Below are 26,463 nucleotides of genomic sequence, written 5' to 3'. Positions count from 1 at the left end.
GGGAGGCCACCAAAGGGTAAGGGCGGCAAAGTTGGGCGTCCTCCCAGGGGTGTGCACGGTCGGGCACGTGGGCGTGGAGACCAGGGGGGACAGGTAGTCCAGGGTGGCCAGGGTGGATACAGAGGGGGAAGCCCAGCCACGTGCTGGTGCAGACATGCTACCACCCCCTGTGGCTTCTGAAGATGCAGCTGTTGCATCACAAGCTGGCGCCCTTATGACCCAACAGCAACTTTCATCTACTGTCACGGGCCCACCGGTGGTGGTAGCTGCAGGTGCAGCTGTGGGGACCACTACCTGGGCTCGGGGTCGGGCAGCGCATGTTGCGTTGCGTGATATGGACTCCCAGGACAATTTCCATCTTGTCAGGAGGTGCAGGTCAAGTGTGTCCAGTGTAGCTGTGACTGGGGCACATGTATCTGGGGCAGTTATGACATCTGCTGCCCCAAGCAGACAGGTGGTGGTAACTGCATGGGCAGATGCAACAAACACCACCCCGGCAGTAAGTCAGACCCAAGCCAGACCTTCCATCCTCATTCCAACACCCACTCCCTTGGTACAAGCGTTGGAATGACCTCTGACGCTGTGCAAAACAAAAGCGTGCCTCCAATTATGCCATGTCTCAGGTGACTGGTGGTGGGTCAGCACCAGAGGAGGATGAACTCACTCAGCACGAGGAGATCGCTACAGAGTTCATCCAGGCAGAACACACCCGTGGAGTGGGAGAGAGGATGGATTATGATGCATCGTCCGGTGAGTATTGATGCGTGTTACTCAATGACATGTGTATTTGGCGCGTGTGACCCTCCCAGCTACAACTTGGGTCCTTCCTTTTATTAATCTCACTCTCTACCTATGGTGTTCAGCAGGTGTCTGACCTCTCGGCCTGGCTTTTCAAACAGCACCTGGCAGCTCTCGTCTACTGCATTTACATTTTCTGCTGCAACTTCCAGTACAATGCTGATGACACTCAACTCATTTTCAGGCTGCCCTCGGCCACCTCTTCTCCCTCCCTCATTTCTGATTGCCTCATTGCCATTTGAAATTGGTGTACTGCCAATGATCTCTGTCTAAATGCCTGCAAGACTGAAATCCTCCTCATCAGTACACCTTCACCATTCTTTCCCCTCACTCTCTGGCCGACCTCCCTTGGCCCTCCTCCTACCCCCACCTGCAAGGCCAACAACCTGGGGTCACCTTTGACTCCACACATTCCTTCTCCGCACACATTTCCTACGTCTTTTGAGATTTGTACTTCTTGCTTAACCTCCTCAGGGGTACTCTGCCTTTCCTCTCGTTCACCTACAAGTTCACTGTCTCTCAAGCTCTGGTTGTCTCAAGGAAGGACTACTGTGACAGCCTCTTTCAAAATTCTACCTGCCTCCACTCTCCGCCCTCTACCACTAATCCAGTACAGGACTGCGAGACTACCAGCAGATGCAAGGATTACATTTTAGACCCTCTGCATTGTGCACAAGGATTTCTGGGGCCTGGGTCCATTATACCTTCAACTATCCCTCTGCCAATACCTACCCTCTCGAGTCCTTTGCTTCTCTACCTCACACTCCCTCCGGGTCATTTGTTTATCAAACAAAAAAGCTGGGGGCAGATCTGTGTCTACGGCTGGGACCTCCCTTTGGAACAGCCTACTGCCACGTTGAAACTTGAGGAGAAACTTCTCTGCTTCCGGAAGCACCTCAAGACCTTCCTATTTGCTCCTGCAATAGCCCCTCTTCTGTCCAGCTGTACTGTTTTATCTCTTGACACTGTGCACCTGGACACCCTCTGTTCTTCGGGCCCAGGTACCTGCTCACCCTGCCTCCCTGCTGCACTGCCTCCAGGCCTCCCATTGCAATGGGTCCTGTACGTGTACCCATACAGTCCCCCACTCTTCTTCTGCACTTATCAGATTTGCCCTATCCCAATGATCTTGCACTTGCCACTTGCTGGCTGCACTACCACCTTTTCCATGCCTATTCTATCATAAGACTTAATTTTCATTCTTTAGTCTCCTCTGTTCGGCGCTTTCTGCTTCTCCCCCTTCCAGGGAGTTTACCCCCTTTTTCCCTTCTCCATGCACTTGCGTGTTCTCAATATCACTGTGCCCAGTAAGATTGTTGTTTTTATTTTATTTTCTCCCTTGTTCCCCTCCCTTTGCTTGGTTGCGCTCTGAGCCACTTGGGTACAAGGGCAATCTTGATGAGATGTCATGTCATATACATTCTTTGTCCTTGGTGCAGTGTGTCTCACTCTGACTGTGCTGATGGCAGTGGCTCCCCGTGCACATGTGTGCACAATCATGCTCCATGTGAATTCCATGGATGCCTCTAGGTGTCCTGTCCGCCTGCTCATTGTAGTATGTCTCCAGGATGATCCAAGTGTCATGTTATTTGGACAGCCATTTCTTGCTCACTGTGGGTCTGAGTGTCTTCACGCACGACTTTAGGGTGTCCACATCAGTGTCGTGCACATGGCTCCCCTGTTACAGGCCCCCTGCCTCTGTTCAACTGGTGTTGTGTCTTCTGCATGCATGGGTGTACTACTGATAGTTCCTCATCTGTCCTCATCGGCTGTAGTAACATTCGACTGATGACATGCAACAGACGCATGCCAACATTGTCTGCCAATGCACAGTTCTGTGGTGAACCTTTCATTGCCATGCAGTGCCTCCCTGCTATTCCCAGAGGGTGGGGGTTTCACGCTACATAGTGCATGCCATTTGCACATGATGGCTACAATTGTCCTTACACTGCCGTCATGTTTGGAGATTGACATCACTACGTACGTGTTGATGTTGGAAGTTGAGGGGGTACACATGCACTGCACTGCACACACCCACTCCTGTGCCAAGTTCAGCCCTTCAACATGCCAACACAATGCTGCTGTGTGATAGTGACCTGGCATGTATGTACCCATGTCCCTCCTTTCACTATATAGAAACGCACTAGCGTAGGTGCCTCCTGTGACACATGTACTCTGCATAGTCGATGGTTGTTGAGTGCTGCAGGTGAACATGCAAGTTGCATGTGTCATGGTGTGTTTGCTTTGATTGCCAGCTGTGGCTATTTGTGTGTTCCCCCATGCTTATGTTACGTGCCATCTCTTTGTTGTCATCTCTCATTTCTGCCTTGGATATGTGCCTGCTAGAGGTTGTATGTGATGCAGGTGATGTGCAACTTGCAATACATGTGTTGGTTTCACATTTTGCACACATCCTTTTCTGCTTTCGGGATACACTTGCATTGCAATGCCACTGGATGCATGTTGGGGTTTGAGTTGCGTGTGACATGTCTGCTTTATGTGTTGGCTGTCAATGTTGTTATCTGTATGTGTGTGGTATCTGCTACTGACATGCGTGTTCATGTTTCTTTTGTTTATGTTGCAGTGATGATGCACTGGAGGCAGAGGATGAAGATGTCATTTCAGACACGGTGGTCATTTTACATCAACAACCAGGCACCAGTGGTGGTCGTGGGGTGGCAGCCCACGAGAACCCACTGATGCTCCAGGCCATCGTGTCCAGAGCTGACTCTGAGTCAAGATCTGATGGATCCTCTGACCACTATGTTGAGCCAGATCTGCATCATGACGTGTCGTCGCCGGTAAGTGATCCTGCGTTGGATGATCTTCTGTCCGCGACACCTGCAGTAGGGGGCCAGGCGGGGTTGTAATGCCGCCTGTGGTGGTTACGGGTGCAGGGTCACACTCCACACCATTTGACCATGTTCCTGGGGCATCAGGTCGACGGAGGGATGCAGTCCTGCAGCCACGGAAGGCACCAACCCAGCAAGGACCACGGCTCCTTGGCCCTGGCAGGTGTAGTGTCCGGCAATGCGTTGGCCGTGCGCCACCGGGGTCAACTGAGTGGGAGCATGCCATCTATGCCATGGCACAACAACAGGGGGGAGCAGTTGAGATGATGGCTCAAGGTATGGAAAGTGTGGCCCATTCCATCCTCCCCCCTGAAAGGCAGGTGGAGCTTCAGCAGCAGGCTACGCAGTCCACGTGCCACTCACTCAGGCTTGGCATGGCGGCCGCTGACAGGGTGCGCCGGGCTGAAATGGTGGCTTTGAGTCAAGCACTTGCTGCTCAGGCAGAGGCACACCGTAAGGCCCTGAGGGTGGAACACTGATCCCTCCGATCTACTCTGGGTGCGCTCATGATGGGCAAGAGTAGGCAGGCAGAAGACAGGATGGAGCGGCTTGAAAGAACCATCTCAGCTGAACTCCATGCAAGCCGGGAGTTGCTCCGTTTGTCATGTGAGGGCATGCAAGCAGAACTCCGTCTTACATGTGAGTCCTTGCAGGAGGAAGCACGTGTGACATGTGAGGTAATGCATGCAGACCTACGTGTCATTGCCATGTAGGACCTGATTTACCAGACCTGCATGCTTGCTGCCGCTGAGGGGCAAGCTGCGGATAGGCATGGTCAGGCAACTGTGCAGCATCCACCTTCTGATTTCCATCCAGAGGGTGACGACGACAACCTATCTCCCACATAGGCCGGGCCGTGCAGGCGCTGAGCCCATTGAGTTTTTTTTAAATTCTCAACATCTACACATGTGGTTGTTGAGGTGCACCCTGTACCTCCCCCCTCCTGGGTGCCCCCTCGTTCCCCAGATCGTATGTGGCGATTTTCTTTTTTTCCTGCAATTTTTATTTTTTTTGTGTCTATTGTGCATTCATGTGACAGTGTGGTGCTTTGTGGCATTTGAAGGCATCCACTGTGTGTTCCAGCAGGGCCCATTCAGGCTTGTCTCGTGTATGTGTTTTGCTTGGGGTCCTGACACATATGCTACTCCTGCTTCCCCTTTCCATGGGCTCTCAAGAATGGCTCGGTGTGACAGCATCTTACACAGGGGCATTGGGCTTCCGTCATATCTGTGGCCAGTCTGCAGTCCTACTTGTGTGTGCACCCCTAGTAGGTATTCCGGATGGCTTCTCCAATGCATGTATGCACTTCTTTTTGGTGAGTATTCTGTTGACTGTGCATTTCATCGTGTTGCTTGTGATTTTTTTATGACTTGACTGTCTATGTTCATGCACTTCCTGCTGTAGTCGGTACCATGCACCCTCTGGCTGTGTAACACACACTGATGGTGTCAGGGGTCCGTGTGCTGACAATGTTGCATTGGGACACTTAGCCTACAGTGATTTTGATATGCCGCTGCACGCTGTGTTATCCTTGTGACCACGTGTTTCATCGACCCCCAATTCCTTGCTTCCCCTGCTTTGGCCACCTTGCAGTCCTGCCTGGTGTTTTATTGTGCCATTTGAAATATGGCTGCACTGCTTTTGACTTGACTGTCCTGTTTGTGGCCTGGCCCTGCTCCCCCTCCTCCCATTGGTTGCACTTGTCCCTTGAGACAATCCAGGCAACCAGGAGGCTGGAGCCAGACACCACTACCAAAGGCCCACAACGGAGGCCCTGTCTACCCCTGTCCACCACGGTACCCCACCCTTCTGTGTCCCTTGATTGTCCTCCTGTCTCCCCTGCCCCCGCCAGTCTCCACCTACCCCCCGCCAGTCTCCCTCTGTCTCCACCTTCACATCCCCTCCCCTTCTGCACCCTCTTCGTTCCCTCTGCCCCGTGTGTGCTTTCTTTCCCCCTCCCCCTTCCTGCCTTTATACCTTGGCCCCTTCCTCCCTTCTTTCCTCCCTCTCCCTCTCCACCACCCTTTCCCCTCCTCTTTGTCCTCTGTCTTTTTCCAGCACTTCCCTAATTGCCATCAGGCATGGTGATACGCAGCCGCTTGTTCTTTGCAGACACTTCCCCCTCTGCCTCTGTCCATCCACCCCCCACCTTCACCTTTTTGAGTTTTATTTTGGCACTTACTTTTATCATCAGTCCCTCCACCACTGATTACAGATCATCTGTTCCCCTTTCCCTTCTGTGTTTCTTCTCCCCCTCCCCAGCACTATCTTGATTATTCATCGACCTTCCATTGTTTGTCACTTGTTTTGTTACTCTCCTCACCTCTTCCCTCCTTTTCCCTCATCCCCCTCCTTATGTGACTCTTGCACTGCAACTATTCCGCCAGGCACAGCAATGTTGATGCTAGTTTTGTTTTCCAACATTCCCTCCCTAGACTCTCCCTTATTGTTACAAGCACTTGTACTATCTGCTTTGATTTGATGGTTATTGTTCACATTGTGGACTGTTTGAAGGACTTGTAGGAATGTACTGTTATTCTCCCTTTTTCCCTCCCTCCTTGAGGCGCTTTCATGCACTTTGTGTGTAGGCCTTATACGGATTTACAATCAATCTGTGATTTCTCACTGTCTGCAATTCTCAATGTGGGGTACTCTGTACATGATATGTTCTGCTGCTCAATGGCTGATCCTATGTTGGGTTTGATTTTGAGGTGTCAGGGATTGGTGTGGTTTAACACGCAGGGGGGTGGTCCTTGAGGGCAATGTTCACATGTGCTGTGTACAGGACACTGAGGCTCACATCATTTCACATGCATGTATTCAATGCATGTCCCTACTGACACAAACACTTAGCCAACACACCCCCACACCAACTACGACGACACCATGCACACACGTGCACCCAGATTGCCTTCTCAGGCATGCTGTGTCCATACAATCCATGTTTACTTCCAATTAATTGATCGTGTACATGCATCACAGTGTACTTTTGGTTGATTGTACTTATGTTTCATGATGCTCAATGGGTTTCCCCCAACACAATGCACACTCACTGTGCTGTCCGGTGAGCAGTGTGTTGCAGGGCACACACACGCAGCACACAGTGTTTGTAATGCCAATTTGCTATTGTCCAATGTGCATGGCAACAGGTATTCTGAGTTTTGTAGCTTATTCCACTAGCGGCATGCATTTGTGCCACAGTTTTCAGGGTGTGAGGTTTTGGTCAGTCATTTCTTCAGAGTCCATGTCAGATGTGATTGTCTGGTGCCTATTTACATTTGTCACGTGGCACTTCATGACGATTGTGTCATGTGTTGTGCATTTGGTTTGATGTTTTGCCGTTGCATACCATGGCATGGTGTGGCAGACGGGGGTCATGGGGGTTGGGAGGGTTTGGGTGGCATACCAGTACTTTCATGCCCTGTTTTGCAGGGGGGTGGGTGGGATATGCACCTTGCACGTGTTCCTTTTGGTCACAAGGGATTGGTTGTGTTTAAGTAGCTAGGGATGCACACAATGTGGCACTTCCGTGGACACATTCTCAGGGTGGTAAGTTTGTGACCATTAACTGTCCCTTTCTCATCATCGATTGTCACCTGGTATGTGCCAGGCCTGTGTGCACTCCGCAGGGTTTGGATTTTAGGTGAAAAATGTGGCCACAAGCTGGGTACCGGCTGCCACGCCACATGCCCTTTCCCCTCCCATTCGCAGCACCTGTGCATGTGGTTGGGGAAGTGGGGGCACCACCATGTCCACCAGTACACCCCGCCGTGTTGCAACTTTGTGCAGGACACATGCGGCCACAATGATCCTGCACACTACTGGGGGTGGATATAGTAGCTGTCCGCCAGAGCGGTCAATGGAGCGGAAGCGTGACTTGAGCACTCTGAATGTGCACTCCACTGTGGCCCTGGTTGCAATATGGGCTGCGTTGTATCTTACCTGGGGTGGTGTGGTGGGGTTCCGTATTGGCGTCATCATGTAGGTGCTCAGAGGGTGGGCACTGTCCCCTGGTAAGGTGATAATGGTTGTCATTAGTTGGGCTTGTGTATTTGTCTGTTTGTGTGACATGCATGCATGTGCACAGGCATTTGTACTCACCTATGAGCCATGTGTTGCCATGCTTCCCAGATCCAGGGCCCGGCACAGGGCAGACTTTCTGTATATGAAACTGCCATGGGTGGACCCTGGATAGTTTGCATAGACAGAGGTGATGATTCCCTTGCCATCGCATACAACCTGCACGTTGAGGGAATGCCAGTGCTTGTGGTTGCGGTAGATGTTTTCAGTGGCCCTAGGTGGACATAGAGCCACATGGGTGCAATCTATGGCACCAAGCACTTTGGGAAAGTGTGCCACCCTGTAGAAGTCCTGGACCATGGCCTGCCTTTCTGCGGGTGTCCTGGGCATGTACATGTGCCTGCGGACTGAGGGGCGTGCAGTGATGATTGCCAACAGCTGGTGTAGGCAACGGGACTGCGTGGGCTGTGAGACGCCCTCCACTATGGCAGTTGTCCGCTGAAATTACCCAGTGGCCAAAAAATGCAGTACATTGAGCACCTTCTCCAAGGGGCTTAATGCTTGGGAGCACGGGGTGGGTGATGTGAGTTCATCCTCCCACTCAGTGACCAGGTCTAGGATGATATGAGGTGAACCCTATACCTGCCATGGACCTGGTCATCAGGCATCCCAAAAAGGCTGGTGCTGGGCAAATAAATCTGGGCCCTGGCTATTCTCCTACTCCTGCGGTATTCCGCGATCACCCCTGCGAGGAATGGGACATTAATCGTAGCTGTATATGCTTCTTTGTTGTTTGCATGCACTTTTATGCTGTGCGGGGGCGCTTCCGCCTGCTTTCGTGTGGCGGACGTATTTGTGAATATTTGTATTCGATTCCATTAATACGTGTTGTTCATTAGCATGTGGGCGTTGCGTGTGTTTCTCAGCGGTACTTCCCACATTACACCTACATTTTCATGCGTTGTTCCCCATTCCCCGTGTTCTGCCACCTTTTTAGGTGTGTGCGCGAGAAGTTGTGCGCTTTCCCCGTTCCTGTCGCGCACGCGTTTGGAAAGTCACAGTGACATACAAGGTAAGCGCAGATTTGGTGCACATCCCGGGAAAAACACGCGCAGGGCCTTCCATGAATCGCATGTGTGCGATTCGCACGCGTGTGCTAGCTTTTTCACGCTTGCGCCACAAATTTCGGCGCACAATTATTCCATGAATTACCCTGAATGTCTTACACCACCTACAGGCTGGATTTCAGGCGTACTAGCGACCACAGCCTTAGGCTGGGCCTCACATCTGACAAATACGAAATTTTAAGAAAATGTAGACTATATGTCACATTTGTGGATTTAAAAATGGCCTTTGACAAGGCATCCAGGGCGCTATTCTGGAACACTTTGAGAGACATGGGGATCCCACCAGCCCATCCTGGGGCAATACAAAGTCTTTACAGTGGTAATGAGGCTGTGGTAAGATGGAGTGCTGATATGGGGGTGAAAAAGACAATTCCTATTCAAATGGGAGTAAGCCAAGGACGAGTACTGGCTCCAAATCTCTTTTGCCTTTTTATTAATGGCATAATTCTGAAACTAATGAATCTTCCTTGTGATGCACCAACTCTGGCCAGGGAATGCTGACCAATTTTAATGTTTGCAGACAACACATTATTTTTGTCCCTGACGCCATGCAGTCTGGAATATCAGCTGTTGGCATTTGAAGAATTCTGTGATTGCAATGGGCTTTCCATTAATGTAAAACAAAACTAAAACCATGATTTTTAGGAAAAATAGAACTAAAGGGCTTAATAAAATTAGCCTAAAATTGAAAGGGAAGCCGATTGAACAAGTAAAATAGTATGATTATCTGGGGGTTCACTTCACAGAAAAATGCAATTGGACTCCACAAGTGACTAAAGCAAATATTACACTCAGTCGTTATGGTGGTGCCATTGGCAAGTTTTCCCAGGACTATGGTAATGGGGCTGTAAAGGTATCCCTAGAAGCATATTCTGCACAGGCCAGGCAAGCAGCTTTATATGGGACATATCTGTGGGGAGGAAGAAAACTGCAATAGACTATCCACTAGTGAAAACAACATTACCCCAAATATCCCGGCATTGGGTTCCTGTGTACATCAAAACCTCTCTTCTACTAGGGAAGGGTTTTATCCTCCCCAGAACTTGCCGTGTACAGATCTGCAATTGAAGACATTCTCTCACAGGAGGGTGGCCGATCACTCCCTTGGATGACATATCTGAAAGAGGTTCTGCACTCACTTGGATATTTTGACCACTGGTTAAATCCCCAATTTATCGGGGCAAAATCAAAGATCAAGGTGTCCTTGATGAGTAATGAAGTACTCCTCACTGATATTCTAAACAGTGAGAGGGGAAGAAAGTATTGGGTGTGCAAGCCTACATTTGGCTACAAAACGTATCTGGATACAGTCTCCCCGAAATTCTCGAGGGCTCTGCATCTCAAGCTTTGGATTGGAACATTACCCTTGGCATTATAATTACATAAATGGAACTGTGATCTTTCCAACAAATGTCCCATGTGTGAAAATGAGATCGAAAATGTAACACACTTTTTATGATTTTGTGCATCGCACTGGAATGCTAGAAAGAGATATATCAAGCCACTATTTACATATAGATTAATAACTAATGCAAAAGACACCCTAGTACTGTGTATTAACTCAAGAGATGCACTGGTGGTGCATTCGGCTGTGAACTCTTTGACGAGTGCACGGAGGGTCAGATTCTGTTTCAATGTCTAATACTACTAGGGGTGCAAATTGAGGGTTTCATTTGTGCCTTGCTCCCTTTTTTTTCCAATACATTTTTATTAGCAGATTTTCATAGAAACAAGAAAACAACAACCTGGCCCCTAAACCCCCCCCCCCAAAATCCCCCCACCCATCCCACCTCACCTCCCCCGGTCCCCTCCCAGATCCCACGGGCTCAGAGATAGCTCGAAATCAACAAAAGAGGTGACGGCATGAACAACAGTCAAGGTAAATCCACAGGTCAGATTCGTCCCGAGGGCGGATTATGCCCAGTAGTTCCATTGGCTTAGGGCACCATGCCCGGCGTGCACCCTCCCTTAGGAATGACAGAAGACTGGCCCAGTCTGTATAAAAGCGCATATGACATCCCTGGATCGAGTAGGTTAACCATTCCATAGCAACCAATGTCCAGAGCTTGGCGACCCACTCGTGCTCCTGTGGAGGGACCTCCGAATTCCACTTTCTAGCTAAAACCAATGCAGCAGACAGCATCATTATCACATATAATTTACGATCGGCTTTAGAGGGCAGAGTACTGAAGGCTGCATTCAGGCCCAACAAGTCCCTACCCCTGTCATCAGACCGCTGAAGCCCCAACACCTGGGCAGTAGCCCGCTGAACCTGCAACCAGAATGCATCAAGTTTCGGGCACTCCCACCATATGTGTGGCCATGAGCCCGCAGCACCGCATTCCCTCCAGCATTTCTCTGAAACCGTGGGCAACATTTTATGTAGCCTAAGGGGGCTGCGGTGCCATCTCAGTAGGAGCTTCACCCAGATCTTGCGGATTTGAATAGACTTTGCAAGTTTTGGGTTTTGGGACCACAGCCTAAGCCATTCCTGTTCCTCTATGCCTGTTCCAAGATCTTGCGCCCATTTATTCATACAGTTCTTGGAGAGTATGGGTTCCTCGCGTTCCAATCCCCTATCACCCGACTCAGTATCTAGAAATGTTTCAAAGTGGGTAAGGGAGCGAGAACCCACCTGCTTTACTAATGGATGGGAAAGTAAGTGCCTGATCTGGAGGTACGAGAATCTCTGCTTTTTCCCCACTCCAAAGTCCCTCTTACACTGCTCAAACTGCTTCACCTCACCCCCCTTTAGCATATCTCGCAGCATCCTGCAACCACCCGAAAACCATGGGTTGAAGCTCGGGTCATATGTGGCCGCTGGGGAGAATTGTGGGTTACCATTCAGGGGTGAGGACGGGGATGGGAAGGAGGTGATCTGAGCTCTCACGACGGCCTGATACCAGGCCTCCCCTATTGTTGCCGTTATTATACTACAGTACATTCTGGTCGGCCTGTCTTGCTTTGGGAACCACAGGACCCCCTCCTGGTCCCTCCCCACCACTGCCCTGTCCATCGACCTCCACACCTTGCCTCTGTCATCCCTTTGCCAGTCCCTAATGACCCTCAATTGTGCTGCCATATAGGACACACGGAAGTAAGGTTCCCCTAATCCACCTCTTTCCGGCAATGCCTTCATCGTGGAAGCTGCTACCTTGGACGCTTTTGGTTCCATACAAACCTATTAGTTATTTTCTGCAGGGCTCTGAAAAAAGAAGTAGGGACGCGGACCGGTAGGGACGCGAAGTGATACAGGAGCAGTGGAAGAATTGCCATCTTTAAAGTATTAACTCTACCCAACCAAGAAATCTCCAGGGGGCCCCAGTCAACCAGCTTGGATTTAACCTTCTGAAGAAGCGGAGGATAATTTGCTGTATATAAGTGCTCCACAGCTTTGGTCAGCTGGATCCTCAGGTACCTCAGTGAGGAGTCCACCCACCTATAATCGTAAACCTTTCTGAGGTCCTGAATGGCAGACGAAGACAAAGTAAGGGGAAGCACCTCAGACTTATGGATATTAATTTTTAGGTCCGCTACCTGCCCAAATCTGTTAAGCTCTCTTCCCACCGCCTGCAGGGAGATGGTCGGGTGAGTCAATGAGAAGATCATGTCATTGGCAAAGGCCGCAATCTTGTGGACCTCCCCCAAAATGGGATTCCCTTGACATCATCAGCCCCTCTGACCGTCTGACCGTCTCCAAGAACGGTTCGAGGTGGAGGGCAAAAAGGAGCGGCGACATCGGACAGCCCTGCTTGGTACCTCTTCCCGCCGGTATCGGAGCGGACACTTTGCCGTTAATTGCCAGATGTATGACCGGGTTCCAGTAGTTCGCTCTTACCCGAGTAATAAAACCCGGGCCAAACCCCATTCGACCCAAGACCGCAAACAGGAAGCCCCACTCAACCCGATCAAAAGCCTTCTCGGCGTCGATCGCCAGAAGAAGGGCCGGGGTGTTCTTTCTTTGAGACTTTTCAACCAGATGTGCCAACCGTCTCACATTATCTGAGGTTTGTCTGCCCTTTATAAACCCCGACTGGTCGCAGTGAATTTACTTGGGGAGGATGGCTTCAAGGCAGTTAGCTAGAATCTTGGCATGAATCTTGGCGTCCACGTTAAAGCAATAGGACGGTATGACGCGCAGTCTGTCGGACCTTTGCCCCGTTTATGTATCAAGATTACCTTGGCCTCATTCATAGAATTGGGGAGAAAGCCCGTCGCCCCCATGCAATTAAACAGTTTAGTAAGAATTGGAATCAGGAATTCCCTATGGGTCTTGTAAAATTCAATGACAAACCCATCAGGATCCAGGGCTTTGCCGGATGGAAGGTTATTAATAACTCTCCTCACCTCATCCGCCGAGATCTCGACTTCCAGAGCGTCCCTATCGTCCCGCGGTAACCATCAGAAGTCAACATCCCGCAAATAAGCATCCTGATCTGAGCAATAGGGCAAGTTTGAACTATAGAGGACAGTGTAGAATTTAGTAAATTGAGCTTCAATGTCCGAATTCGACGTAAGCAAAACTCCCTCACCCTTTATTTTTATTATTGTCTTGTCACCTGCTTCCTTACGCAACCTTCTGGCCAGCAAACGGTCAGCTTTGTTGCCTTTGACGTAGTATCTTTGTCGCTGACGGAGGAGGCTACGTTCTGCCGCTCTTGTTTGTATTAGGTTTAACTGACCTCGCACAGCCCTGTATTCCTTTTTGGTGGCCGCTGACATCCCTGTGCCCATGCGAGCCATAATCTCCTTTAACCTTGCTTCCAACCATAATTCCTCCAACCTCAGTTCCCGTTCCCTTCTAGCTTTAATTGCAACGATCCTTCCCCTAATTGTGGCCTTCAGGGTGTCCCACCAATTCTGAGGGGTAGTGTCTTCCCACTTGTTGTTATTAGAGTAATCCCCCAGTTCCCTCTCTATCTCCCCAACCAAGACCGGATCCCTAAACAGCGGGGCTGGGTACCTCCATTTCCAGATGGACGGGGGACCTTTGGGCGCTTCCATTATCAGAGTGAGCGGGGCGTGATCTCCCAACGTGATTGCTCCTATCTCCAATGCTGTCACCCTCCCTAACAGTGGTTTCGAGATCCAGGCATAATCTATCCGGGAATGCGACCTGTGTGCATGTGAGTAGAAGGTGTACCCCCTCGTCTGTCCGTAAAGTTCCCACCAAGTGTCCACCAGGGCCAAATCCCGCAATTTCCTTACCAGATCCTCCGATGTGGAGCTCCTATCTACGCCAAGTTAAAGTCCCCCATAAGGGCAATGTTACCCACAGCAAAATTCCCCAGTCTCGTGAGGGATTTTTGTAGAAAGGCATCCTGGGCCTGATTAGGGGCATATAGAGTTGCCACCGTGAAGATCTCGCCCATGCCCTCCACTAACACGACCAGATACCGTCCCTGACTATCCTTCTGCATGTCTCTAATGGAATGACCTGATCCGTCTCGTACTGCAATTAAGACCCCCCCTTTCTTGGAGGCTTGTGTGGCCTGTTCCAATTTGGAATAACCCCAGAATCTAATTCTGTGAGAATCCTTGGTGTGCACGTGAGTCTCTTGCAAGGTCACTACCTGGGGCTGCTCTCTCTTGAGAAACCTCTCGACTCTTCTCCTTTTAACTTGGCAATTGAGACCATTCACGTTTAGGGAAAGGAATTTTACAACCTGGGAGCTAACCATTAGCCTGAATCATGTGGACCATATTAACTCTGAAGAACCCCGTGAGCCGCTCCTCAAGTGTTGCACTAGTTGTTTGCAGCATGCGCTTCTACCAAGGGAGCCAAGCCTAGGCGCCTCACCCTGAACACTGGATCTAAAACCTCTCCCACCTCCCCTACCCACCTCCCCTCCCCCACCCATTCCCCCTCCAGGCGGGAACGACTGGCCCTCAGCCCCCCTCGTGAAGTTGCCACGAGAGCCAATCCCATTAACCAACCCGGAAACTTTCAACCCAGGGAAACCCTTCCCCATTCCAAGACTCCCGGCCACCCCCCCCAACCCGCAACCCACACAACTAATTCGAACAACCCATCAACCACTAGTGAACAGCTGTCGGTAATGCCCTCCCCGGGCTCTAATCGTTAACCAGGCTCCGCCAAGGAAAGTCTCACGTGACTGACTGAGGACCACACTGCCCCGTCAACCGGTTGCTGGCCCCATCAGCAGTAGGCTTCGCGCGACCCGAGTCAGTGGGTCTCTTGCGACCTCTCCTGCGCTTGGCTGTAGACCATTCCCATGGCTTTCGAGTAGCCGGTGGCTCGTCGGGGCCCTCTAATGGGGGCGGGGTCTGCCCTTCTGGGCCCAACAAGGACATCCCTTGGTGGCAGGTCGTGGTCTTATGATGGGAACCTTGCCACATGAAAGACAAACCAAAGGGGTGAGCTCATCTGTACCGGATTTGCTGCGATCTAAGGAAGGACAGGACTGGACCCATCCACCGCCGCTTAATTAGGGTGCTCCTCGCTAGGTCCTGATACAGTGATATTTCTTGGCCATTGTAGGTGATACAAGTTGCCTTTCTCGCTCTTTCCATAACCTTCTTCTTCATTGCATAACTATGGAAGGCCACCAGCACATCTCGCTGTCTGGACCCTGGCTCGGCCGATCGCAGACCCACTGTGTGGACTCTATCGAACTGCATTTCAGGGTCTGGATTGGCTTCTAGCAGGTCAACAAATATAGCTTTCAAGACTGGGCTTAACTGCTGGTCCTGGACATCTTCCGGCAATGATTTCACTCTAACGTTTGCCCTTTGAGACCTGTTCTCCAGATCCACTGCCAGTAGCTCCAGGTTTTGCGTAGCCACAGCCACAGACTCTAGCAGATTGTCCGCTTTTCTGGCGTCCTCCGTCAGTTCCTGTATGGCCCGCTCATTAATGTCCACTCTCTCCTCGACTTTAACGTCGTCTCTTTTAAGATCCCTTAGATTCTCAGCCAAGTCCTCGCGCAGCTTGTCCATTTGCCTCTGCCTGGCAGCCGTGATTTTCTCAACTAACTCTCCCATAAACTGCGAAAGCATTGCTTGGGTGATTGGTTTGTCTTGACCCTCACGGGAACACCCGGGGGTGCTCTCCGGGGAGTCTGTGGCCGCCTGTGGGTCCTTGGCCGCGTCTACCTCCTTGGATCAAAATTTAGTGAGGGGGCCCTCCGGTGCCTTTTTGGGGTTCTTCCCTTGGGGTGGACAGTCTTTATTCTTTAATCTTGACATGGCTGATAAGGGCGCCCACGCCCCGCCGTCCCCAGAAAGCGGCTTGAGAACTCAGCAAAAGCTCCCGGTTAGCAGGGCTGCGGGTGGAGGGCGGCAGGAGCGAGCGCACCCCAATCCGGCCAAGGTCCTAAGCAACTGTGCACCCTCCAGGCAAGAACCAGTTGGTGCCCCCGCAGGCAAGGTCAAGCAGAATCTTTTTGGTAGCGCACAAGAATTGTGATGGGGGACCCCCGCTTCAATGCGTGCCGGGAGAGACTCTCTGTATTACATAGCTAGGGGAGCTGCTCCTTGCCCCGGCCCCCAGATATCCCACGACTCTGCCGCACAGGGAGCCCGCCTTCCTCAACAAACTCATTTCTGGGGCCACCTCAGACCACCCGCCCCCCTCCTCACCTCCAAAGATATGCCTCCGTGGAGGGGAGCAGGGATGATCCACTTGCCCAGCAGTCTACGGGGCGAAGCAGGACGCCCAAACGTCCTCACAATCCTCCGGGGGGAAGGGGCCACTCCAACTTCTCCGGGGCCGGGCCGCGGGCCGCCCCCGCACCTTCCAACGCCGACCTGCCGAGGAACACCAGACAGGTGAAGCTCCAGGGGACCAGGGGGAGGGCCTCGCAACACCCTGGCGGCCGCCCGCTGAAGCCCCCCTCTCACGGCACAGCGGGAACCGAGGAGGGGGAGAACACCAACCGCTCGGTGGACGCCGGCCAACGCAGCCCCTGGGGCCCGGCTCAGCTCGCACTCCACCAGGGCGCTCCGACTCCAAGCCGCAGGGGCGCCCCAACTCCAGCCCCAGCCTCGCCCACCTCAGTCCCTCCCGAGAGCGTCCGAAATCGAGGAGGACCAAGGTCTTCCAGGGAGCCCCGCCGGCCCGTCCAGATGCCGGGGAGGGCTGCTAAAGCTGTGGACGGGACTGGAGCACAACGCAGGTCGGGAGCGTGGGGCGACGCGTCCTGCTCCCTAGGTGGCCATCTTGGAATCCCCCCTTGCTCCCTTTTGTATTTGAGAAACCAAGGATTCTATTCAGCTCTTTTTACTTTTGACTTTTTATAGTTTTTTGTATATTCACGTGGAAGTTAAGTAATGCACAAAAACTACTTTGCACCTTTAAGATCAATATGACAATGATGTTCTTTTATCTTCGGTTTTTAAATAATTAATATATTCATCTGTTGATTTTCGGCTGTAGTCATACGACCCTAAGAATTAAGTGACGCTCTCTGTGTAATTATGCAATTTAGTTTTAAATTCTTGATATTTTATGTTTTTAGTCAATTGTTTTATATTATGTGATTTATAATGTGATGGTGCAGCAAGGATCTTTTCTGACAGCTGTTGAGATTGTAAATGCTTGTATCGTGTTGTTGCTTTTATGATCTAAGGATCAAAATAAAGCCAAATTTACTGACTGACTGCAGTGTCAATGGAAGGCAGTGGGTATGTGGGTGGTCGCGGTGCACCAGAACACGTGCAAAGGGTTTAGAGGGTGATCGCCCATTTGCCCCCTTACTCCTCTAATACTCCTCTGATAGGCCATACATGGCACTTTTAAGAAGAAAAAACACCCCTCCCAACACATCCTTCTGCCAGCTCACAATGCCCGTCCAGCTGCATTGTATCATAATCCCATGCAAGTCTGAATGGCTCAGTGGTTGAGTGATTTTGAGGTGTCAGAGGACAATCAAACGGGAGCGCCCAGACAATTTGACTACCAATTGTGTGAGAACTTGTGCCCTGGCATAGCATAACATGACATAGCTTGACTTCACGTAACATTGCATATTATAGGAGAACAAAGCTTAGAAGCTGGTGAAAGATTGATTTGCATATATGTTAACCAATAAATACAACTTTATTTGATGTTTCAAAAGTCCAAAACATTCTTTGCAGTTGTTATTCGGTGGTCTGCTAAGGAAAGTATGGCACCTCTAAATTAGTTTACCTTTTACCCTAACCAACAACCCATCTCAATACACAACTCCAAATAGGTTAACACAATGGAATGTACACCACCCCAACTCACATGATCACAGTAAAGCGATCAAACCACCACCCTAACGCCAATACAACTCTCCACGGTCTCCTTTAACACCCCTCGGTACCATAGTCAACCACACACACACACATTTTACTTCTTCTGGACCCAGGGTGAACAGACGCCCCAGTTGTGTTGGGACTGTCCCAGAATTGAGCATTCTGCTCTCCTGTCCCATGATTTTCTCTTTATTTAAGTACCCAATACCCTTTTCCAGTTTTGGGGAAAGAGGGTTCACCACTAGGAAATTGTGAAATCTTACCAACAAATATAAACCAAATAAATGTTATTATAGTTTGGCAATTTTACACTGACCACATAAGCCATCCAGAGGTGAGATTGAACCCCTAGCCTTTCAGTTAACAGCCTCAAGCATTAACTGATTGTGCCACAGAGACTACTTGGGAGAGGGCTTTTTTAACAAGGTCTCAAATAGCAATCAGAGGACAAGTTTGTTGTTTTTAACATGCTTTGGGTCACAGCCAGATCTATACAGTTTATATCCAGGACAATGACTGAGCCCCCCCTGTCCACACCCCTTTTTCAGTACTGATGTGTAGTCATGGCAGCCACTGTCGAATTGAAGTCTTACTTTTATGTCGGTGGCATGTCCTGTTTAAAAAAAAGAAATATTTTAAAAATGTCTTTATTAAATGCTGACACAATATAAACATCAATGACATGTCCATAAATCCCCACATGTTATATAACATAACAGTGTTTACTCGTAAAGCTTTGCCACTGCAGTTACCCTTATATCTCTAAATACAACTCAGATGCTTGGCACCCATCTCTTCAGTTCAACTGGGTGTTCATCAGAGTCTTATCGGAGGCATTCTCTCCGGTAGTTTCTGAGTTTTGGTGTTAATATTTCCTTTCATGGCCAAGAGCAAATTCCAGACGTTCATTTACTTTTCCAGAATGCTTGTATCACTGGGCACCCCTATCCCTTCCACTTGAAGGCGTATACTTTTCCAGAATGCTTGTATCACTGGGCACCCCTATCCCTTCCACTTGAAGGCGTATACTTTTCCAGAATGCTTTTATCACTGGGCACCCCTATCCCTTCCACTTGTAGGCGTATACTTTTCCAGAATGCTTGTATCACTGGGCACCCCTATCCCTTCCACTTGTAGGCGTATACTTTTCCAGAATGCTTGTATCACTGGGCAACCCTATCCCTTCCACTTGTAGGCGTATACTTTTCCAGAATGCTTGTATCACTGGGCAACCCTATCCCTTCCACTTGTAGGCGTATACTTTTCCAGAATGCTTGTATCACTGGGCAACCCTATCCCTTCCACTTGAAGGCGTATACTTTTCCAGAATGCTTGTATCACTGGGCACATCCAGAATTCATGTGGGACATCAACCCTGTCCTAATTATGCATTCTACATCTCGGGGACCTTGTTGGGGAGAACTTAGACAATCTATAGGGAGTCAGATAATTTCTAACATATTTAATTGTATCTGCTCTAACAAGCATTTCACGAGACCCTGTGAATATAACCGAACATTCAAACACATTTCTCTTCCTCAATGTTCAAGGTTGCGTTCCCATTCGTTTTCTAACTCTTAGATCTGACGAGTGTACTAATGTAAGGAGTTTACCATAGGTCTGGGACACGAGTCCCCTCCCTTCCACTATTTGGTACAGTGTTGCTCTCCTGGCATCTGGCTCTATCAGGAGCAAGATCCAGCGTTTTCTAGCACTGTTTGTCAGGGCTAGAAATTGGCCCACAGGAACCTCATGTCGAGTTTTCAGCACCTCAAACAGCATCAGTTTGCCATTCCTAAAGAGGTCCTCCTCCGGTAGCTAGGTCTGTTTGTTCCCGTAATCTTTTGTGCATCAATGCACTTTTGTTTTCTGCAAGATGAAATAGTAATGGAATATCAGGGGATTATGGACTATGGAGACCACCTTTTTGTGTATTCTGTTCCATATTTTTCTCCCTAAGGTCAGTAATGCCAGAGGATTCTTGGTCTGTTTAGGATCCATCCACAGGGCCTCTTTCACTACAAATGGATCAATAGTTATCTGTATTAGGCGTGTTTCCAGATTGTCTTCATCTGAGAGCCACTGTGTTGCAAACTGTACTTGATATGATATTTTATTTATAGCGCGCCCATACACAAGTGTTTCAAAGCGTGATGAGGCAGGGGAGGGGGGGACAAGACAACAATCTTACTAGGACCAATGATATTGAGATCGCGCAAAGTGCAGGGGAGAGGAAAGGGGAAAAGTGCTGATGGAAAGGGAGGAGGAGAAAGTGCAGGACATGGGATCTAAACATAAGAAAACAAGAAGTGCGGCCAGCAGGTGGTAGTGCAAGGTTAAGTGCAGAACAAAAAGTGATAGTTAGTGCAGATAGGAGACTGTAGGGTTACAGATACAGCCCCAAGTGCAGGGTTGGCAGAGGGCAGTGCAGGTGTGCAACTGGGAGGGCAAGGGACCTGGGCCCGTGGTTCAGAGAGTGCTACTAAATAGTATCATTCAATATCTGGGATCTGCACTCCTCCCCTATCATATGTCTAGAGTCTGTTCAAGGCTGCTTTCTACCTATTTGAAGCCCACAGTAATTCCCTTATTTGAGCATTGAATAAATTGAAGGATCTAGGCATCTAAAATGGGATATTAACAAAGTAGTATATCGAGGCAGAACAATCCTCTTCGTCAGCACCGCTCTGCCGATCAATGACACAGGTATTGTGAAAAGGCAGCATACAAGCCCTGTCAGGGGAGAAAGAGAACCCCCCCGCCCCCCAACACCCCGCAGTGCCTGCGCAACTGTATAGAGGCTCCATCTCCACCTTACCTGTGATGATAGCAGCATCCTGGCCGCAGGAGAGCACCTACGGGGGTAAGCTGCTACGCGAGGCAGAGAAATGAAGGCACTGCACAGCCGCAGTGCGCACTTTGCTGTAGGATGCAGCAATCAGCAATCAGTATAACACCGGCCGCAAGAGAAAGGGACCCCGCAGGGACTCTACAAGTCTATGCAGCATCCAGAATGAGAGGCCTTATCAATGAAATTCCAACCAGCCCAGCAGGGAAATTAACATTAAAAGGCCCACCAGAAGGCAATATCAAATGGGGACTCCAGTTCCCCAGAAAGTCATTTACTTTCTTTGCAAGAGATGCTGCCAGAAACTGGGGTGGGGCTCAAAAGCCCTTTTTGAAGACTACCTAAGCACTTGCCCAGTGACACCCTTGAACTAGGTAAGTGATTGGACAGGATGAGTATCCACTCCTGGGAGTGGGTGGTGTATTTAAGGCGGTGCATGTGAGTTGTGCAGTAGATGATGACAGGAGGTGGAGGACGTCGGGAGACCAGAGGATGTGAAAGCAAAAGGAGTGCAGAGGCTATTGGTGAGAGGGGGCCTGTGGATTGTTTGTTTTTGAGAGTAAGGTGTATGTGAAATGGCGATAGAGTAGAAAGTAGTAGTAGTAGTTGAGAGTGGTAGTAGTAGCAAGAAGTGGTACTTGGTAGTAGTGGATAGTAGTGAGTGGTAGTGACAGTACTGGAAGTAACAGTAGCGGGAGAGAGATTTAGCAAGAATAGTAGTGGTAGTAGGAGTAGTAGGAACAGCAGAGTGGTACTAGAAGGTGGAGTTGTAGTGACGAGGAAGGAAGGAGATGATAGCAGAGGTATTGGTATTAGAGTGGTGGTTGGAGATAGAGGAATAATGAAAGTGGTAACATCTAAGGGTGGGGGTAGGAAGGTGGAGTGTGAGAGCGGATGGATAGTAGTACGGCAGGAGGGGAACATCCTGGGTCCCAGTGCAGAGAAGGGTCAGGAGCGATGGTGTGTGCAAGGAGAACAAGTGTAACTGGGTGGAAGGAAGCACCAGCCCATATCTCCCATTGAGAACTAAGTGGGGTCAGGTCAAGGACAGCTAGAAGACTACTAGGGAGGTAGCCAGCCACCATCTTAGGGATACCCCTTTTTAGCCTACGGAAGAAATGCAGACAGTAGGGGTCATCTTGCGATATTACTAACACTCTGGTACAGATGCCTGGGCTAGGGAGCAGGAAAAGGCCCGGGTAGTCGAGTTAGAGAGGGACGACCCTAGCGTCAAACATCCTAAGAACCGAGTAGGCCCTAACAGCTATTTTGATAAAGACATATACCCATCTCCAGAGGGGTTCTTTGTGGCGGGTGCCCAGCCACAGTCGTTTCTTCAAGAAACCTATCGCGTGTGATACACCCTTAAGGGCTTTCACAGCATTATGCTTATGTGTATCTGCCACCTTATTGAATATGTGTACTCCCAGATAATTAAATAAACCTGCCGCCCACTTCAGGGCCGTCTTAGGTAGCTGTGCCCTGTCTTTGTTCTTACTGGCATCGTTAACGGGTCCGGGCCATTACGACCCGACAACCCGCCAATGCCGCCACCACCCGTACCGTGCCCCTTTGTGACGGAAATACCGGGATACCGGTAATAGGAGGACATCACAAGTAATCGGCATCCCAAAGGCGGTAGTTAGGGCCTGTACGACGGCAGCAATACAGGCATCGCGGACCACCCATAAATAGCAACCTGCAGTGTAGGCAACTGCCACAGGTGCACACAATCACCACAGGTGGCGTCAATGGAGCATGTCCCAGTACAAAAGGAGTACACCCACACACCAGACCCCTTCCCACACCCAAATGATACCACTAGCTGTTGCAATCATGGGGCTGGAGGACATGCCTGTACTGCTACAACTACAGCAACAAGAACAACAACTACAGCTAGAACAACAGGCAGCACAGAGGAGACGCAGGAGGAGAAGGAGGGTGAGACAGGCCCAGCAATTACCACCAGTGCAGCCAGTGGTACCTCGTAGGCAGCCACCAATCCCTTGCATCAGACCCAGTCCATTCAATCAAACCCCGAGCAGACCCACACCCTGTACCGGTTGGACCGGGACACCATCACCACCATATTGGACATGATACACGACGACATTGTCAGCCTCATAGAAATACGCACTGCCAACCCCCCGCTACTAAAGGTGGTGTCTGTGCTCCACTTCCTGGCCACAGGCACCTACCAGCACACAGTGGGACAGCTGCATGGCATATCACAACCACTCTTTTCGTGCATGCTGACCCAAGTGCTGTATACCCTCCTGAAGCATGCTAGCACCCACATATCCCTACCACGGACTGCCCAGGAGCTTGCTGACACTAAAGTAGGCTTCCATGCACTGGCAGGCATGCCCAATTGCGTTGGTGCCCTCCACTGCACCCATGTAGAATTGGTCATCCCTCATGCAACAGAGGCAGTGTATCGCAATCGCAAGCAATACCACTCCATCATTGTGCAGATGGTATGTGACTCTAGCAAGATCATCACACATTGTTGCGCCCGATATCTCGGATCTACACATGATGCCATGGTTCTGCGTAACTCCACGATACCCTGCCACATGGAGTGGCATGCTGGACGACGTGCCCGTCTGCTTGCCTGACTGGTCCATGCCAGTGCATTGGAGGTTGTGAGGTGGAGGGATGCATACTCCACCTGGGCAGGGGTGTGGGGATGCATACTCCACCTGGGTGGGAATGAGGGGGTGCATACTCCACTTGGGTGTGAGTGGCGGGAAATGCATACTCCACCTGGGTGGGAGTGGGGGGAGGATGCATACTCCACCTGGGTGTGAATGGGTGGTGAGTGGACAATGCACTCAGAGCCAAACACCACTGACCTGAACCGCCAAACTCGAACATGACACATCAATGCCACACATTAGATCAATGCCGTACATTAATGACAACGTGCAAGACGCACAACCAGGCCACCATGGGTATGTCAAGCGTTGCATGACTAAACATGACAACAACTGTGCCAATGTCGCTAGTGTCATTAGGCAAAGAGTAGCATACACTGCAATTATAGGAGGCAAGACATCGTTCCACATCCACATTACATCCGCATCAGCATGCAAGCTTACACCCTGCATCATCTGAACAATGCAATCCCTACTAGAAGACCATATTGCAGCACATAATGCATCCAATCAATTTGTGTACATACGTACAGGGACATGTGCATGTCAACACCAAATAGCTGCGGCCATGTCTGTGAATCCTAAAGATGGCAGCTCAGAATGACTCACACAGACCTCTTTGTGCTCCCATGCAGGTGATGGAGGCTATCCCTTGAAGCCGTGGCTACTTACCCCTGTGCGGAACCCACGTAACAGGCACGAAGAGGAGTACAATCGGGTTCATACCCATACCCGTGTCGTGATTGAGCATACCTTTTGCCTGTTGTCATGCTGCACAACATGTGCATCCGGAGAAATGTACCACTGCCAGCTGTCATTGACATGCATGCACCGGGTGAGGATGATGGAGGAGAAGCAGCACCCCTGTCAGTACGTGATGCACAAGATGACAGTGCTGTATGCCAATCACTGATTGACGATTACTCCTGCACCACAGGGACGTTGATGGATATGTGTGAGTGCTACTCTGGGCACTGGGTCCATGTGGACATGCACACAGGGTATGTGGGGAGTTTGGCACTGTGCACTGTAATGAATAAAATGAACACACACGAAATGAACAATGTCCAGGCATTAAATGATTTTTCACACAACAGGTGTATTAATGAAAACTACAGAAAAGTACGTCCTCCCTCCACCACTCACACGCCCTCCCCTCTCCCCCCCAACATCCAAACACCCAAACACCCCATCCCCCAATGAACACCCCATCCCCCAATGAACACCCCATCCCCCCAATGAACTCCCCATCCCCTCCAATGAATACCCCCTTAGTCCCCTATACACCACCAACACCACCTCTACCCACACCCATTGTCATCCCACACTATTTGCGGGCTTTCTTTGTGTCCGCGGGCAGCATTTCATTCTGCTTTGCACTCCGCCTTGTCATCCGCACAGGGCTGGACGGTGCGGAGGATGCAGGTGTGGAGGATGGGGTGGATGCAGTTTGAATCAGCAAGGCCGGCGCAGGTTGCTGGTGCTGTATGTGTTGCAGGATGCTGGTCAGGACCTGCGTGACGGTCCCCAAACTGTCACGGATCATGACTGCACAAGCATTAATGGCGGCAGTGTTCCCAGCAATGGCCTGACCGATCACTCGCCGTGTCTCCTTTCTGTCAGCCACATATTGGCGCACAAGGTCTATCATGGAGTCCTGCCTTGCCTCCACCTTTGACAGCCGGACCTCCAAATCAGTGGGAGCAGCAGAGGTTGAGGGTGGTGGGTGCTGAAGCTGGGCGTGCCATTGTAGGGCTGGCCTTGGGGATGGTACTGAGGTCGGAACTGTGCAGTGCAGGATCCAGCATGGGGCTGCGGAGTGTGGCCTGAGTGTCGGGTTGGGGGTTGGACGGGGGCTAGGGGTGTGTGGGCATTCCACATGGATTGTTCCACCTTGGTCCACGTACTCCTCTGCTCCTAGATCAACATCACTGAGTGGGGCTGTGGCTGCTGCCTCACCCACTGAGCTTGTGGCAGCGGACTGGCTGCCATCAGCCTCCCTTTCGGCTGTTGTTGGAAGCTCTGTGGTAGCAGTCAAGTCCACTGCTGCGGTGTCCTTGTGTGCCTGCATGGCCTGTGCACCTGCCTGGATTGGACTGTGGGCCGCGGTGCTGCCCTGGATGTGGATTGGCCAGTGGCCGCCGTCTTGCCCTGGACGTAGAAGGCCTTGTGGATGAGTCCCGACTCCCACCTTCTCCATAAGTGCCTGTGTGGGAGGAAGAGATGCAGGGCATTTGTGATGCTGTTACATGCAAGAAGCATGAGATGGTGCTGTACAGTATTTAATTTCTCATGCATTGTAATCTTATAGGTGTATCACACAGGGTAGTTTCAGGGGGGGCATATTGGCATTAGCCGTGGCATCTCCATTTGGCACTGATACGTACCAGGTGGTATGCCATTGTATTGGGCTTTGTGTGATGTGGTACATGCAAACGGTCCCTGTGTGTTGGGTGTCTGTTGGTAATGGAATTGGCACACCGCATGCATTTCAGTGTGGCAGGGTTTGGGTCTCCATCTGGACATGGATCTGTAAATGTGTGTACGATGGGCCTTGCCTCGGTTCACGTTCACATCAGTTGTGCTACGTCACGGTTTGGCCAACTGGCGTTTGCAGGTTCACTCACCTCTTTCTCCAGATGTCGCGGCACCCGTCTCCATTTCCCCGAAGCCCTCTACCGACTCCATCTGGATGGTTGTGCTACAGGTCTCCTCCCAGCGCATGAGTTTAACCGGTGAGTGCGCACCCCCGCCTGTGGCCATGGCCTCCCTCAGATTGCTGGCCAGGATGTTCCGGACCCTGAGACGGAGGTCGTCCCATCTTTTTTTGCAGTCTTTGACTGTCCGGGGGGGGGGGTGCCTACCGCAGACACCTTGCGTGCTACCTCCGCCCAAATTTCCTTCTTCCTCAACTGCAC

The 26,463-nt window shown here is 50.6% G+C and overlaps 1 protein-coding gene across 2 annotated transcripts in view; it reads right to left on the bottom strand.

Moving 5' to 3' along the window:
- Positions 1-26,463, bottom strand: part of TUBD1 (tubulin delta 1) — a 900,711-nt gene that overhangs the window by 133,114 nt on the left and 741,134 nt on the right. Inside the window, exon 8 of one of the 2 annotated variants that reach the window (XM_069615106.1) lies at positions 17,840-18,653. The exons of the other annotated variant lie outside the window; for it this stretch is intronic. Within the exon in view, the coding sequence (XP_069471207.1) occupies positions 18,481-18,653 (173 nt within the window). The 3' untranslated portion in view covers positions 17,840-18,480. Of the gene's footprint in view, positions 1-17,839; positions 18,654-26,463 lie in introns of those variants that run through there. 2 annotated transcript variants of the gene reach the window in all.

Source organism: Ambystoma mexicanum, chromosome 9 (genome assembly GCF_040938575.1).
Source record: "Ambystoma mexicanum isolate Mex_15411 chromosome 9, UKY_AmexF1_1, whole genome shotgun sequence".
Taxonomy (NCBI): domain Eukaryota; kingdom Metazoa; phylum Chordata; class Amphibia; order Caudata; family Ambystomatidae; genus Ambystoma; species Ambystoma mexicanum.
This window is presented reverse-complemented; position numbering and strand designations above follow the sequence as displayed.